Here is a 17913-nt window from a genome sequence, read left to right as displayed (position 1 = left end):
TGCACCTTTGCATTTAATTGCATTATAATCATACCAGTGTGCTCGGCCAACCAGCCTTTTGAACGTTTTCGTATTTTCTTTCTCTCCTTTGGGATGGTCCCACCAAGCGACTTCCCGACCCCTCTTCCCTTATGCGAGGCCGATAGCTCTTATCGCGAAGGTCGCTAGAGGCGATAGGGAAACCTTGCAAGGGAAAGAGCCCGAAGGCCGCGGCTCGCTCGCTATTTCGTAAAAAGCATGGGAGGAGCTTTACAGCGTTTTCTGAGCACGATGGGAGGAAGAACACATTCATTTATCATTGTCGATCTTTAGCCCTTGACTGGGTTGTCCTCTCAACTTTTCTCGCTCAGTGCTTGGTCAGATGACTGGCAGTCTCGCGAAGGAAATAAATAAAAAGAAACAAATAAATATTGCTTTATTTACAAACTGCTTCGAGGGCTGTTCAATGTGAATATTTCCCTCGTTATGTTCTAGAATTATTCATGGGCAGTCAGGCAGTCAGTTGTGGTGGCAATAATACATTGCCACCACAACTGACTGCCTCGTACATTACACACACATTCCACTCGTTATAAACCCATAGTCGGAATGTACTGTTCTCTAGCATCTGTAAAGGCGCAAAACTCCAGAAAAATAATTTTAGAACCCACCAGTTGTTTGCAGAGTAAAAATAAAACGTAAAAAGATCAAGAGGGGCAAAATAAATAAAAATTATTCTGTTTTTATCAACATGAATTTTGCATTTAAAATTTGCGATTTTGCATTTAAAAATCTAGGTTTCTACAGGAAGTGTCTGTTACTCTAATGTTTTACAATATTGTACTTTGATATTACTAACGTAGTACAGATTATGTAGTGCATAGGGTTAGGCTTGAGGCCTCTCCAATCATTGCTCCGGTGAAAGTTTTCTGAAAACCCGCTTTCGGCAGTTGCAATTTTATAGTCTTTAGACGTGTGGAATTGCGAACTTGTTATTATACGCCAAACGACATTAATGTACTTTATTTGAGCATTTATTCAACGTCTCTTAGATTATTAAAATAAAGAATAAAATATACAGGTATAAAGCATAAACCCACCATCAGTATTTTTTTTAGCATATTTAGAGGCTTAAAACTCATAACTAGTGCATATACCTCTATCGTATTGTATGCTGGCTAAAAGAAAAGTGTAAAAAAGCGCAACGTAAGAAAAAAAACAAAAAAAAAGTTTTCTTTCCTTTTTGTACAGCGCGCTCAAATTGAACAAAAAGTGAAACCTTTTCTGTTTCATAATTTATTTCTCATTACTAGTACGTAATTAAGACACAAACTTTAATAATGTGGAAGGCAATGAAAGGTTCTACACGTGGTATTATTAAAAAAAAAAAACTAAACATTGTCGACTAAACAAAAAATCCGCAATTTAGGTCACAGTTTTGGCGGAGGCATGTTCGGGGATTTCTACAAAAATAGGAACAACGAATAATAAATAATAGTTATAATGTGGTATTACCTATTTGCATACATATCACACTAAAAAAATGTAGATGCTCTCTTTTGAATACTTTGAGATTGAGAGTGGTTCAAAAACGCCACACACGAAAATCGTCGAAACCCAATATCGGCATTTGCTCTTTTTTTTAACATATTGAGAGGCTTAAAGCTCAAAACCAAAGAAAATACTTCTAACGAAATGTGTTCTGGCTAAAAGAGGGATGTGAGGAGAACGCGACGCGAGAAAAAGAAAAAAATTAAAAATGTTTTTTTTTTTATACAGCGTGCTGAAATTGAACAAAAAGTGAAAACACTCTCTGTTTCATAATTTATTTCTCAGTACTCGTACTTGATCAAAACACAAATTTTACTTAATTTGGAAGGCAATAAAATGTTCTACACGTGGTAATATTTTAAAAGCGATACTAAACATAGTCGACTCAAACAAAAATCCGCAATTTGGGTCACAGTTGTTCGTGGAGGCATGTTTGGGGATTTTTACAAAGATTGGAACGAGGAATGATGAATATTAGTCATTATGTAGTTTTATCTACTTGCATATATATCACACTAAAAAATATAGACGCATAGACGCTCTCTTTTGAATACTTTGAGATTGAGAGTGATTCAAAAACGCCACACACGACAATCGTCAAAACCTCGTCGTTCTTTCCCGCTTCTTTGAGATTTTGTTTCTCAGAAACTAAACATGTCAGGACATTAAAATAAAAAATATTGTTCTTCTCGGAACATGCGCCGCCACGAAATATAAATATTTAAAGCAAATTAAAAAATACGACTGCCACTCGTTGCCTGAATCCAAATGAAACCGACCATATATATATATATATATATATATATATATATATATATATATATATATATATATATATATATATATATATATATATATATATATATATAAAACTGAGAAGAAAAAACCCTTAGTGAAAAACAGCAACAACGGACGATTTAATCTTAATTCAATCTGAAGATTAAATCGTCCGTTGTTGCTGTTTTTCACTAAGGGTTTTTTCTTCTCAGTTTTATACCCACGCCTTCGGCCTCCCGCCACCATGCCCGTTATATATATATATATATATATAGATATGGGTGGTTTCGTCTTAACTCAGGTACGGATTTAGGGTCTAATTTTTAATTTTGATGAAAAAATATATGTTTTGGGGAAAACCCTTCTGTGACAGGGAGTGCAAACCGAAAGTTCGGGCAATCTTCTGTTCTCGAGTTAAGGACATTTTAAGCAGCCGAGGCGCAAACTGACGTTTCTCTCGCCTGTCGGAGGTGTCATGTTTCACTCGTCTCAACTTTTCGCCTTTTTTTGGTAGTGCAATGTAACTTTTTTCGACCACTTCCAGAATAGCGATTATTTATGGTCAATATATTTTATTGTGGTTATTTATCGTCACTTTTGTTTTAAATATTGTCAAAGTGAGTCCCTTTGACAACATTTGTCAAAGTTTGACTAGCTTTTCCGTGTGACCTATTGGAGATATCGTAACATATTTAGTATTTTCAGAAAGCTGAGAATATACCCTTTCTACTGAGAAAAAATGTAATGTTGTGTGTAAAAGAGAACAGGTAGCCTATTCTCGTAAAGCAAGGACTATTTGAAAATATTTTCAACGTGGAGGTCGATTTTCTAAAAAAAGAAAAACACCTTTTATTTGGCTGATTGTTTTTCTATAGCTAGCTATTGCAGTGCTTTATATGGCAATATAAATAGAAAATGTAATATTTTGCTTGTACGGCAGCTATAAAAGCTTGAAGGATTTTGTTTCACTGTTTGGTCAGTAAATCTACTTACTCTCAAAAATACACTTATTCAAAATTGGCGCCTCTTATTTTTTTTGTTAGATACCTGTGAACAGAATTATTCCATGATAAATAATTTTAACGCGATTATTTATATAAAACATATTTGAGAAAATTTGCCAATATGACGTTTTTGGACGATATTTGTGAAAGTTTACCAGGTCTTCCGTGTGACCTATATGAGGTGCATTAATATATTTAGTGTTTTCAAAAAGCTTAGAGTATACTCCTTCTAATAATATCAAATTTGATGTTGCGTAAAAAAGAGAAAGGGCAGTATGCTCTCAAAAATCAAGGACTATTTCAAAAGGTTTGCGAATTGGAGGTTAATTTTCTAAAAACCTTAACTGCTATTTGGCTAATTGTTTTTCTCTAGGTACCTACGCAGTACTTTATAAAGTAAAATAAACAGAGAATGTAATATTTTGTTTGCACGGCGGCTGTAAACGCTCACATTTTGGTTTGCATTCACTTGTCGCCAGTAATACTAGTGACTCACAAAAATAAACTAAGTCCTAATTAACTCCTCTGAAATTTTTAGTACCTACCTGTTAATTTCTTTAGTAAAGGAAGATGCAAACGGCGAGTTATGCTAATAAAGCGTCTAGGTCATAATATCTTTAAAGTTGGTTAATTGTCAAAACCGCCTCACTGCAACAATATCTGACGAAATTCAGCAAGCTATGCTGTGTAACCTAATCAATATATTTTTTTAGGAGTTTCACATCATCGTAAAGCTCAAACTAAGCTCTAGCTTTTGAATATAATTTTAATGTTTTGCGCTACACATATACCGCGGAACATTTGTCTGAAAAACAAAAATTTAGAAAAACTTGCAAGTTTGAAGTCGATATTCTAAAAAGACCCTCGTTTTATTTCTTTCATATTGTTTTTCTGAATATAATTCGATTTTAGCAAAATGAACATTGCGCACCTTAGGTAAAAGAAGCTCTATTCGGGATATTCAGTTTTTACATAGGCTAATTCATAATGCAATAGACAGCCGTACTCTCCTCACCTTTGTTCGCTTTCCACTTAGAACGAACTCTAGAAATCAAAGAGTACTTTACCCAGACCTCATTTGAAACGCATCGCCGGTTTCGCGTATCCAACATGTTTTAAACACCCAATTTACTGGCATCGATATCCTTCGTACAAACATGTTTTTCGGAGAGCGATCATTTCGGTGGATGTGTTTTTAGTTGGCATATATACATTCTTGCGTGCTTGCATGTTCTTTTTTCACAACTCTTTATTTTGTCAACTCTGTATCTTGTGTGTATTTCAAGTGTTTGAGCTTAACCCTTTTTGAACTGTTGGCTAGCACAAGGGGAAAATAAGCATTGACTGATTAATTGATTGATTTTTGTATTCACAGTTCGGTAATATAGTAGTCTGTCAGGAGCTACCAACAGAAATTGTAATATAATGTTTGTGTGGCCGCTATTAGGACTCGAATCTCGTGCTATGAGCGTTTTGAACAGGACTTGGCATAGAAGCTCGGCTGAGCAGAATTTTGACCTATGTAAGGTTTTCTATTTAATGTTAGTGGGTGCCTCAATATCTTAACGCATAAAAGCCAGTGTGCAACAATATTTATCCTAACAATATTTATTTACTTGGCACTGGGGTAAGTTGCAAGGTGTGTGAGCTTCGCCCTATATATTGACGGAGAAGATACGTAACATCTAGACTCCCGGACAAACTTAAGTCAAGAGGGAAAAGTCTAAGTAACCCGGCATGAATCACTAAAAATAGAAATGAAACCTAATCACACGACTAACACATTTGAAGCCTTACGCTACGAAATGCTCGTTTTTCTACGAAAGAGTACGTATGTGCACAAAATAAGCCGTACTTCCTAAGCGTCAGATACTGAATCATACGTATGTATATGCCCTAAATATCTGTTTGACATAAGAAAATATTACAATTACATATCAAGTTCGGTATTTCGGACTCAAAGGCGAAAGCAAAAGGCCCCAGAGGAATTCTCTAACGATCTGCATTCCCCTGAATTAGAAGTAAGCGCTAAGCCCGCACTTGTGGATACGGACTTCTAAACCTTTTTTTTAAGTGCACTACTCTGAATTTCATTAATGCTTATGGTTGGATATTGAGATAACTGCTAACAATAAATTAAAAAAAAAAAACATACGTAGGCCAAAATTCTGCTCAGCACAACGCCTGTGCGCAGTCCCGTTTAAAACGCTCATAACATGAGATTCGACTCTTAGTAGCGGCCATACGAACAATATAATACAATTTCTGTTGGTAGTTCCTGTTAGACGACTACAGGACCTAACTGTGAATGAAAAATAAAAGAAATAAAATGTGTGTTTTTTTAGAAAATTAACTCCAAATTTGCTTGTTTTTTGAAATATTAGTTTTTCAGGCACATGTTGTGGGTTATATACTTATTGCAAAAATACTAAAATTATACTCAAAATTAAGAGCTTAATTGGAGCTTTACGGTGATGCATAGATCATACAAATATGTTAATTAGGTCACGCAGCACAGCTTGCTGAACTTTGTCAAATATCGTCGCAGAGAGGTGGTTTAACAATTAAAAAAGACAAAAAAATAAATGAAAGATTTTATGACCTAGACGCTTAATTAGCATAAAAAAGCATTTCTCGAGAGTGTTTCCAAACATTTATATTGATGTAGCGTAAAAGTTAGGGAAAAGGGATGGAGTGAAATATGGCACCCCCGATAAGCTGGAAAAAGCCTGTTTCCCCACCTTGGCCGCTTCAATGGTCCATAACTTGAGAACAAAAAAATCCGACGAACTCGCCGTTTGCATTTTCTTTTATTATAGGAATTGCCCGAGAACATATATATTTTTGACAAAAATTAAAGGTTCGACCCAAAATTTGTGTCTGAGTTCAGATAAAATCAACCATCATATATGAAAAATAGAAAAAAAAAGAAACGAAAAATTTGCGTTTTTTTTTTATTACTAATGCGCTACTGTTTTGAAGCAATGGCGCTCAACGAAGAGAATGGGTTGCCCATCGGACTTCGTGGAATCTATGATTTCTACGAACCAGACACCTGAAACAGGTTAGTCTAGCGGCCGGTGCGTCCCAGTACACCTATTTGCAACGAGGCCTCTGTGCTTCGGTCTACCTGCAATGGCGCGGCCCGTCACATTAAGCCCAAACGTCTACAATTATTTTCAGCCACAAACGCAGAGTCGGAAGCAACTCTGCGCAATCGCGAGCAGGTCGAAATCAGCCCCTTTAACCCTTCCTCTACGACAGTGGTTGATATCCATTAATTCTGCACCGTTGCTTCACTGAACGGAGTGTTCACTGGTAGTGCGGTGGCAGGTACGCTCTCCAAGGACCAATCATCCGCCTTTCTTTCATCGCCTGACCCCGCTTTCTGCGTGTGGGTAGGGGAGGGAGCCTGATCACGCGGCGAAAAGTAGATGTATGTAATATATTATAATATAGTTTGTTCCCATATCTATCAAACAACACCTCCCAAAAATAATAATAAAAGAATAGAGCCGCATTAGACGATTTGACGAGCTCTCGGCCTTCATACATTCTGTAGCAGCAGCTCAAAAGGAAAGTGAATGCGAAGTAGGCATAATATAATAACTATCCAGCGCTTCGCAAGAACGAAAATTAAAAAGAAATAAAAAAAAAAGAAAACGGAAAAAGAAAGAAAAATGCACAGTAACCGACTCAAACAATATAGTTAATCAGAACAACCTATCGTAAAGAAAAATGTACATAAGATGACACGTAACCCCGGAAGGTTCAACGTGTCCATGTGAATATCGCTAGGATAAAAGAAATTCGGAAGGCTACTGTAGGTCAACATTTCGTTTCCGGTGTTCAATCGAAACCTCGAAACTTGTCAATAGTCTAGATATGAAACTTGGTAGGTTACTAGATGCTGCCGCAGATTACACGAGAAAAATCTGGTACATGATGTTCGGTTCTCATGGATAGCTTGCAAACAAAAACGTTATTAATATTGAGAGTACTATAGTTTCTGAACAGGATTTCTGCGTGCGAAAGATATAGATCGTTTGCAAACATGCGCGGCATCCTTTCTTTTTTTTTATTTGATAAAACGCAATTTCTCGAGGTCCGTGATTCTGGTTGTTTCACGGACCAACAAAAAATAACTTAATGGCTCGTCCAACGAACAAGTAACTTCCACCGCACTGTCAACTTAGTGGAGAACCAAGAACACACAGTAATCGTCTTCTCTGGGAGATTCGTAAGCGCTCATTGACACGTTTCTCGTAAGCAGCGACCTCAAACAAGAAAACAAATTGTAATCAGGAAACGATTGAGACCAGTCTATCCGAGCGCGCGAAAACATATGGCCTATACACGCAAAAAAAAAAAAAAAAAAAGAAGAAAAAAGCGAAGCAAAGGAGTAAACCAGGAATAAATTATGCCGCGCGTGCAATGTGCTCGCTCTCCGATTTTCGAGTCGGATAAGCTCGGGCAAACGTTTAGGTATATGTCTCTCCTTGGACAAGGTCTCTCCGCACGAAGGTTGTCCGCCAACCGCAGGAGAACGGGGGGCGCACGCTCTCGCAATTCTTGCTTTGCTCGGGCTGCGCCAGAACATAGGATTTTACGTTTTCAAGTCGTTCGTTTTCCCCGCTGCTCTTATAATTACTGCTGAAACGCACGTATGCATTACAAAATGCAAAAACAAAAACTAATAAAAGCTAATTGAGGTATGAGAATTTCGTAAATGGGGACACGTCTCAGCGTTACAAATGCAACCTGTTTTATAAAATTAAATATACAGATACAGGGTATTTTTTTTTCTTCTAAGACGGCAATTATTCAAAACGAAAAGGAGTCTGGAATTAAAAAGTAAATATTCCTGCAGAATAACGTTATCTTCGGCAACGGACGCCAGGGCGAGGGTATGCAGAAATACTTAGCAATTACCTAAAATTCGGTACTAAGATTTTAATTATATTTTATACGACATATTTCTATAAGAAATTTGTAGGCCGTCGTTAATGAAGGCCAGATGAGTAGTTAGATTATAGAAAACAATTTCGTCTTCAAGTAATCACATGACGAATTTCCCACGAAGTGGTAACTCGAAGCATATATTTGTTTATAAAATCTAATAACCCATCTGGGCTATATTACCGAGAATATATATATATATATATATATATATAAAACCCCGATTGGAATATGCCAGCTAAGAATACTGAAATGGTTAGTTAGCGGCAGGCATGTAACCAGGACTTTGGTTCGGGGGGGAGATGGGGGGGGGGGGGGGGGCGGGCCGCATGGGTTTTCCTTCTGGCTACGTGCCTAGTTAGCGATATACATGATGAGGAAAAGGGCTCAGAAAACACATACTACGATGAAGAACAAACACGAGAAGACAATGCTGTCGTATTTGTTCTTTTTCTTATTCCTTGTTTTCTAAGCTGTTTTCCCCATATATTGACGTATTTTCCCAAATACCTCAACCAACTGGCTCAGTTGGCCACCTCGTTACTTAGCAAATTTTAGTTATTTAAGTCACTAATTGTTTCTTTCTCCTCGCGCTCTGACGTCCACCGAAGTAGACAACGGTACCCTACAGGAATAATTCCGGTAATTTCAGGGTCATTTTCTGTTTTAAACATTTGCCACCTAAAAACAAAACAAAAAAAAACCTGAAAGAAAAAGTGTTATATTTTGTGTTTTATTACAGCGTTGAAGCTTTAGTGCCCATTACAATTCTAATCAACCATCTTTATTATTTTACTGCACGTGTCTGAGAATGTATACAGGAGCGAGCACCGTCAGTATGTCAAGTTCAAACCAGTTTCCCTAAACAAAGTTTGCCGTGGTTATGCTCACATTATATTTGGGCGAGCGAATCTATCCGTTCCAGTTTTATCATTCGATAGCCGTTTATGCGAACTTTTTGTTTGCACCATTCAGGAGTCGGAACAGAACAATTATATACCGAGCAGAAAAATACGCATTCAGCTTTTAGCTTTTTGCCTCGATGGCTTGAACCGACACTATCCTAGAATAATCGATGCCTACTTTCTCATCGTATTCTTTCTCCATGAAACGTAGTAACAGTCGGATGACGCCAACTCAGCGGTTTGGACCCGAGCCCGACGTCGTGCGTCCTCTGACGTGTCGATTGGACACGACGCCCAGCCGGACTTCGGCGTCAGCGCTCGTGTCCAATAAGCGGTTTGCGCTTGATTCTGCTGTGATGGCGTAAAAATCTATTCGGAGAGAAAGTCGTCTGCTTCCTGCCCAAGAGTTGCGGTGACGTCAGAGAGACGCCGAGCCCTGATTGGCTCCGAGTGAAGGATAGCGGGTAGACCTCAAAGCAAGCTGCCTTGAGGTCTACCCACTATCTTACATTCAGAACCAAATAACAGCTTGGCGTTCTGACGTCACCACAACCTCTAAAAAAGAAGCAGTCGAACTTGCGGTCCGCATACTCTGTTCGCACTTAAGCTGAGACTAGAAGCTCCGCCTTCAGCGAGAGCTTTCTACCCTTGCTAACACAAGTGTGAAGGCGCATCCACGCGCAATCAAAGCACCGCGGAAGCCAGCGAGCACGCGCTAAAGGCAGAGGAGCTTCCGGTCTCAGCTTAAACGTGGTACCGACAGTGCCCGTATTCCTCTCTTTTCAGCGGCGGGAGCTTTTGCTCCACGTGCTCCGAGCTCCGGCGGGCTAACACATTCGGCTGCCGATCCCGCTGTTCACGATGTGGAGCTGGTATTAAATCTCCTGGCCACATTACGCTATGCATTGGTGTGGTCCGGGCAAACCTACCCGCCTTTTTATTGTCTCTATCACTCAGCTACCGCTTCGGTTACGCGTTCGAGCGATACTTTCTTTAAATATATCGTCTTTTCGGCAGAGCAAGCGCCGCGATACGGCAGTGGACGGGACCGTCGTGATGAAACCATAAATATTTTCCAAGTTGAGTTTGGGGACTTGGTCGTGCTCATCTTGTATCGTTCCCTCTGAGAACAAACGTTTAGTTGGTTTACGATACGTCCTTTAACTAAAAAAAAAAAAGTCAGTACTTTGCTATTGCGTGACAAAATTTTCATACTTACAAGGTGCGGTCCCAAGAACCAGCAAATTTAGCCCGCGTCTTGTGGAATTCAAGTTTGAAACGTACATACCTGCAATTCCGCACTCAAAATGTTTTGTTTGGTGTTGTATAAAAGTTGAATGAATATATATTTTAGAGTTAATCTTAGAGATGGTGAAATAATTATAATGAAACGAACGCGACTACCGTGCGTTTTCTATATCCGGTCATCCCGTTCGTCGTCTGCCCACTGGTTTCGAGCTCATTCCCGCGGGTGGTCGTCGTTCATATATATAGGGTGTCCCAAGTTACCAGGCTCGATCTAAAATGGACCGTGAAAATCGACGCCATTCACGTGCCAATCTAAACTTTTCGTCAAAGGTGTATTTCAAAGGTCGTTTTTGTTCTTATAAAATCACAAAGCGCAGCTCCCTTTCTGTAAAAAATGGGGCCAAGAAACTTTCCAGACTCAACGGCGGGCGGCGACGCAGACGACCAAGTCGAGTTGCGAGGTGTGTTTGGAGTGCGAGGTGTGTTTGGAGTGCGTATTGGTAGATGGCGCCGGGAGCAGCGTTCGAAGGTGTAGCCGATCAGCGAAAGAAAGCAGACGACACGCAAACGAAATTCGTTGGCAGTAAAAGCGCCGTCGTTATGGAAACGCGTTTTTCTTGCTTGTTAACTTTTAGACTTTATTTTATTGTAAGAATTTATTTTTTAACCAAAGGAATATTACAAAAGGATGATGTTCATTTTAATAAACCACTTTGGTCGCGAGCAGACTCGATGAGAGGTAGCGCCATCTACCAATACGAGCGCCAAACGCGCCCCGCCACTCGACTTGGTCGACTGCGTCGTCGCCTGCCGTTGACCATAGCAAGTTCCTTACCCATATTTTTCAAAGAAAGGAAGCTACGCTTTGTAAATTTACGTGAAAAAACGGACCTGCGAAAGACACCTTTGACGAGAAGTTTAAATGGCTACGTCCAGGCGCCGATTTTTACGGTCCATTCTAGATCGAGCCTGGTGACTTGGGACAACCTATATTTCTTCGATATCATTGCTTATCGCGATTAGCCTGCTCGCCGCCAGCCTCCACTGTAGTGCTCTAGGCGGTTTTCAGCTCAGCACGCCACCCGGGTGCGAGTTTTTGTAAACCTGTGTGCAGACAACGAACAACCTGGAGTATAAAGCATAGCCGTCACAGGTGTTTTATAATTAGCCAGCATATAGTCACTAAAAAGGTGAAAATGCTGCAGGGAGGGGAGCTTCCGTTGTCCCTTTCCAGTGTGAACGACCTCGAGCGCGTGCACCCAAAGCACGGCGGAAGGCATGTAGCGCGTGCTGGAGGCCGTTTTCATTCTGCCAGTGATTATATTTGACTAAACGTTGCGGACATCACGTCAAAAAAGAAAAAAAAGAAAAAAAAAAGAGGAATAATGAACTGTACCTCTTGGTCCTCGTAGCCGGCGTCGACGGAGGCCAAAAGCAGAGACGCTAGTAAACACACCTGAAAGAAGGAAAGGTGCATCAGTAAAGACTTCCGATATAAAAAATTAAAAAAAAAAAAAAATACAGGAACAATATTTTGATGGGAATTCTTGGGGCTCGTGATATCGATAGTTACAGCCCGTGGAGTCATTGGAAAGTCTTCGTTGAGTCTGAGATAACCCGCGAGCACCTGCATTGTCGTCGCAAATAAAAAGATGGAAATTCGCTTTAATTCTTTTTAAATTAGTTAATAAGAGACGAAACGAAAATCACAAAACATGAGCATTATTTTGTGATGAAGGTTGACTTCACACAAAAACTCTTACACTGTCAGAAAAAATAGGTATACATTTATTATACCATTTACATAAGAAAAAAAAAAAAAGAAATCTAGATGACACAAGCTATATTGACCCGGAAAGTAACCCGATAACTAAGTGTTATTTTCCTCTTTAGAAAGGATAAAGCAACGGCAAACGGCTTTCTAAACTTTAACATGGTGAAAATTCAGGAACGAAGAAAAAAATGAAAGCCGTTTAGAATTCCCTGTCATGCCGGTTAGAGCGCAGCTCTTGAGGAGGAGGATGGGAGCGTACTGAGGGATAGCTGACTCTTTGAGGTCACATGACTTCAGGGGGGTCATGTGACGTCAGGAGGGTCACGTGACCTTAGGACGTCACGTGACCTCAGGGGGTCACGTGGCCTCAGAGGGGTCACGTGACCTCGGGGGTCACGTGAGCACGGGAATCACTTGACCTGGGAGGTCAGGTGACCTGGGGGGTCACGGGATCTGGGAGGTTACGTGACCTTGGGGGGGGGGGGGTCACGTGACCTCGCAATTACGCCGACGGCGACGGCGACGCAGACGGTCACGCCGACGCCGCTCAAGCCCGTAATGGGCCCCTAAGAGCTGCGCTCTAAAATAAATAAACAGAACTGCTGTTTTCGTTCTGTTTATTTTTCGTCTCGGGTCCTTTGTGACACCGTAATTTCATTAGTTCAGCTATCTAATAAACAAGTAATCAAATGAAACACTAATGAACTGCAAGCAATCGTTTTAGGACTCGAGTGAATTCTGCTTCAATATCGTCTATCGTCGCTCCGCAGTCAATAAGCTTGCGGAATTAGCCGATAAGTAAGCAGTAGAACGAATTACGAAGCCTGAATTAGTGTGGACATAGTGAGATACACCATCCGCCTCTTAAGCTGGCAATCCTTGCACATTTAACATATCTGTTTCACGGACGGGAAGACTAGAACAAAAAGGAAAACAGCAACGAATAAAAATTAAAATAAGTTTCAATAAATTACGTTGAAAATCCATGGTTATGAATTAAAGTGTCTCATAGAAGTACAAATGATAGACTGTCCACATGACCATTTTACGGATGTATATCTGAATAAATGGACGTTCTGTAAAATGTCTTTTCGGATGCACACTTAAAGGGACCATAAAACGAGTTTGAAATCGAATTTCATCTACCATACATTGTAAAAGGTGTAAAAAGAAAACCAAAGCAAAAAAAAAATAGAGCCAGGGAAAAAAAATCGCCATTAAACATTTAAAAGAAAGGCGAACGTTTTTTATATCTTCTTTTCTTCCGAAAGCTCTCTGCCTTTTCGCTGCGATGCATCCGCGGTGCGAAAGCACGTCAGTCAGATCCACGTTCGCTTCTGGATAAAAGCCTACTTCACCAGCACCGCGATCATAAACAATAAATAGTCAGCGAATGTTTCTTAAAAGTTGTCTTAAAGAAAATTCTGATCCAGATCCTGTAGCATCATTAGCGATGTTACGGAAATTGACGAGTTTTAGAATGCTCGGAGCCATGCGCCATCTATCGTGTGGAAGACGAAGCAAAAGAAAGATCAGACTGCGCCTACACGGTCAACCCACGAGCCATCGTATGCTGAAAGAGCTCGGCCGCACGCTTTGCATGCCGGTCTTGGTTCCTGTTATCCTGCTATCTGGTGAAAAACATGCGTCGGTAGTGATCGTCGACATGGTCGCGTGGTGGAAGCTCATCGTTCCGTGTAGAGCGCTATCTTTGACTGAATTCCCGTCGTGTGTCGGGATGATAACCCAGCACGCCCTAGAAGGGGAAGATCCATGTACTCGTGCGGCGACTTTGTGGCGGCATCTTCAAGAAAGCAGAAACTCTCGTGTCGTCGTGTATGTTTACTTCGACTACACTGGTGCTTTCTGAGCATTTGTGTCTTCAAACATCTCCCGGATTTCTTATTTTGCGCATTCCACGCGCGGGCTCAAGTTCAGGGTATTACTGCTGTGTACTGTATTTAAAGGAGTGTATGAAGAATGCTAATTTTGACGCGTTTTCATCACCCAAAAAAAGTGATTAGTGTTAGCATTCCTGAACTCTCACAACGTCTATGTGATCTAGAAATCATAATTATACGTTGCTAAATTGCTGCAAAAACTAGATCGTATTTTGCTATCGTCGAATATAGGCGTGTGGCGAGATTTTCACAATCGTTAAAGTCGTGTGTTAAAGTCGCGATCGCCCAAGACAGCGTACTGCATATTTTTCTTTTCTTTTTTTATCTACCCTGCCCTGCGGGCCTATCCTGACAAAATAGAAATGAAGAAAGCTGGAGCTCGTAGGACACACTGTTAATTTTCTCTTACGCCAGTGAGTGGCAGCGCGTCGAGTCCCTTCCTTTTAAAAGGCGCCGCGAAAACAGCTAAGGGCGCCGGAGAAGTTGCAGTCGTGCCGACAACCTGCTGCGCTTGTCGCAGTGGTTGCAGAAGTGTGCACGCACTGCGCAGAGCAGTTTCTCCGGTCACAACGGACGCAGTCGTAGCTAACGCGCTCGCTGCAAGTGCAAGAATTACACTTTGTGCAGTCCCGAGCTTAAAAAGAAGCAGCTGCAGTTTCACCGCTTGCCACTCGAGGATCCACGTCGAAGCACTTGGTGCAGGCTCATCAGTTTGAGGGACGCCAGGTCTAAGGACGTCCGTGTATGCTCAGAACATCCCGTACACTCGAGTCGCCACTCCTTGTCATCCAGTTCCGAGGAGGAACAGGAGTGTTCGTTGGAAGTCTTGCCGGAATTTCCAACAGGCGCACCGGCGTATGGGAACAGTCCCATGCTGTCGTTGTAGCGCAACATATTTACCTAAATTTCGCTCAGCTGCAATGTGTCCATGGCTATCGCGGTGATGAGAGGCGCCGATTCAGAAAATATGTCGGTGGCATCGGCGTTATCAGCGCAGTAAAACCCTGCGGTAAGACGTACCGGCACACCACCAGCTCGTCGCTAGCGCTTCCATTGTTATACTGCCGAGAGAACTTCCGATTCCGGTGCCAGAGTACGCCACGATCGTGAAAATGATGATACGGCTTGTTTTGCGGTGAGTTGGAGACGAAGAAAAACGCAGTATTTTATGAATTCTTCGTGTAGAGGTTCAAAGTGAATGCTGGCAGTATATACGAATAAAATAATAAAAAAACCGAAACGAAAACGGATACCTGTCCCGCGTTCAGTGAACATTGACAGTTTTTCGTAAAAGTTATTTGGCAAACGTAAAGAGGTCATTTCATGGTCCCTTTTACCAAAACTCGCAAGAATCGTGAAACACCAGTGTTTCCCGATTTTGTCGCAAAAATTGTTTAAACCCACAACAAAGTCATCCCAAATATGACTTCGAATACTTATTTATCTTTTGTTAGAATGTTGCTTCAAACATTAAACTTTAGCACCTAGAATACTTGACGAAAATAATCCTTGGAGAAGGGATTTTTTGCATTTAATTGCATTATAATCATAGAATACTTCTATGAATACTAAGACTCAAACATCGCTGATTGCGCGTTCGTATCCTAACGGTTTCGCGCTCTCTACACGAGACAACGTCCTTGTGAGCGTGCGTGACACACTCGGCTGTCTTCAAACACAAGCGTATGAATTGCTGTACCGTCCACTGGTGGCGTACTCTCGTGATCTAGCGCCTGTGATTGGCAAGGTTCGTGACAAGAAGGACGCTCATTCGACTCTCTCCGCACACTCCGAGGGGCGTCCCTGAAGCCTTACGAACCGCTTCCAGACCGATGCGTTTTTTTACAGATTTTCATCCACCACGTCCATGGGTACCTCCTTGACGGACAAGCAAGGTGCTCTTGTCAAGGACACGTGGTCGGTAATCCTCCGGAAGAGAGAGTTTGACGTTCTAGGCTTCCAACCCCGTGGCGCTAGTAACTGCAGTTGTCGTTTATACCGTTTATAAACTGAAAGACATAACTTTCGAAGCTGTCACTTTTTAATGCGTGTATTTTTCAAAAAAAAAAAAAATATTCGCCTTTATAAAAGCAGTCAGGAGGCCTATCGTTTTTATGTGTCCACCTTGGGTTTAATCACGTGACTGACAACAAAGATGCTGCACTGCTTATTCATAATTTCTATGAGTATGTGAGAGATTTCACAAAATAGTTCTGCACGATTCCAAAAAGAAAACTCTTTTGGAATGAAGAAATATAGTAGGGGTGCACGCGTGCTGGTGAATATTTAGAGAAGAAACATGAAAACGTAGAGGGGAAAGAAAATAGACAGCAGGACGCCTCTAGGTATATCTGTGATTAAGATACAAACACAAAATTTTTATCCATTTATCAAGGTTCATAACCATAAAATGATGAATTAGCCAGGAAAGTGTAGCTAGTTTCTTAGGCATGACAAGATGGTTTTGTTTAACTTGTCGATGGAAACGAGGTGCCGGCGCTACAGAATTCAAATGCATGCGGCTGTGTCTTTTGGGGCGAGACGGCGGCCATATTTATCCATACATTATTTATAAATGTGCGGTGATATATATATATATATTTTTTTTTTGTGTTTTTTTTTTGTTTGTTTATGTTACGTGTTGTAGAATTGATCCGCGTTTAGGGCTGCGCTGATGTACACAAGCGCGGTCATGCGTCGAAAATCGAGGCCTCTCCTCAGACTGAGCGCGTTGTTTCTTAGTATCTGTTTCTTATAAAACGAGAAAATGAAAGGCGCTGTCTGGCAAAGGGATTGTATTTGTCGCTAGACGTGTCGGACCCTTTGTATTTCAAAGTCTCTTGATGCTGTGTGGAGGCTGGGCTGTAGAGTGAAACAGTCGCCATAGGCATGAATGCTCCACGAAATTTCGTCAAATGATTAGTTACATTCTGATTCGAATTCGCGGCTGGGGGTTACCCGACTTTTTCTTCTTTGGTGCAAGTTGTAGTGATTTATCTATCAATGATGAATACAAATCTAATTGCCCATTCCAGATTCTAGTGGGACAACCCCTCATGCTGGTCCTAGGACATTATTAGTAGGAAAAGAGAAGCAGTATAAAAGAAATACTTTAAATTATGGGTGTACAAACACTAGTTGGAATTTACCTCAGTATCATTTCAACACTAATAAATTTCACACCTTTGAGGGTGTGAAAGGCCTCTTCTAGTGACTTACCCTTAGGACTACACTTCTTCAGCACCCTCATTCTGAATGATGCACGCATACTACTGTAGAAAAGGGTAATAATGCATAGAACAGCCTTCAAAATATAAAGGGTGTTCCGTCTAAAAAGGGTGGAGAAAAGTAGAGGAAGAGTGAAGTGGGTGGTGAACACCCTTTTTGAAGGGGGTTCCTCCTGCCCAAAAAGCTTTAGCGAGGTTGTTTCAGCTACTGTCGAATAAGTTTTACTTGTATAATTTTTCTTGCTTAGATATATATTCTTTGGAGTTAGATATATTACGCTTTACGTGATATATTTAAGAGAACAAAGGAACATGCTAGTACACTTCGCGAGTCCGAAGACGATTTGTCTGCGAATGAATGTGTTATAATTGTCGAGTATATAAGGCGGTGGAATAGTCAGCGGGATCGTGATTTATATCCTGTGCGGGATTTACTGCTTCTACATTTGCGGTTTCGTCAATGTCAGATCTGCGTGTAATGCTGTTTCGTCAATGTCAGATCTGCGTGCACGTCAGATCTGCGTGTAATGCTTCTTGCGTCAAAACTTGTTGGTTGTAAAAAAAAAAAAAAAAAAAAAAAAAAATCCA

At 40.7% G+C, this 17913-nt stretch overlaps 1 protein-coding gene across 1 annotated transcript in view; it reads right to left on the bottom strand.

The window, feature by feature from the left end:
* The window catches only part of LOC8032982, a 31820-nt gene extending 19764 nt beyond the window's left edge, over positions 1-12056 (bottom strand). The window contains exons 1-2 of the mRNA XM_040217095.1: positions 11997-12056; positions 11820-11879 (exon numbers count right to left, since the gene is read on the bottom strand). Of these exons, the coding sequence (XP_040073029.1) occupies positions 11820-11879; positions 11997-12056 (120 nt within the window). The remainder of the gene's footprint in view (positions 1-11819; positions 11880-11996) is intronic.
* Between the last annotated feature and the right edge of the window lie 5857 nt (positions 12057-17913).

Source organism: Ixodes scapularis, unplaced genomic scaffold (genome assembly GCF_016920785.2).
Source record: "Ixodes scapularis isolate PalLabHiFi unplaced genomic scaffold, ASM1692078v2 PGA_scaffold44__24_contigs__length_19508400, whole genome shotgun sequence".
Taxonomy (NCBI): Eukaryota; Metazoa; Arthropoda; class Arachnida; order Ixodida; family Ixodidae; genus Ixodes; species Ixodes scapularis.
The sequence above is the reverse complement of the archived record's forward strand: the minus strand, read 5'-3'. Positions and strand labels throughout refer to the sequence as shown.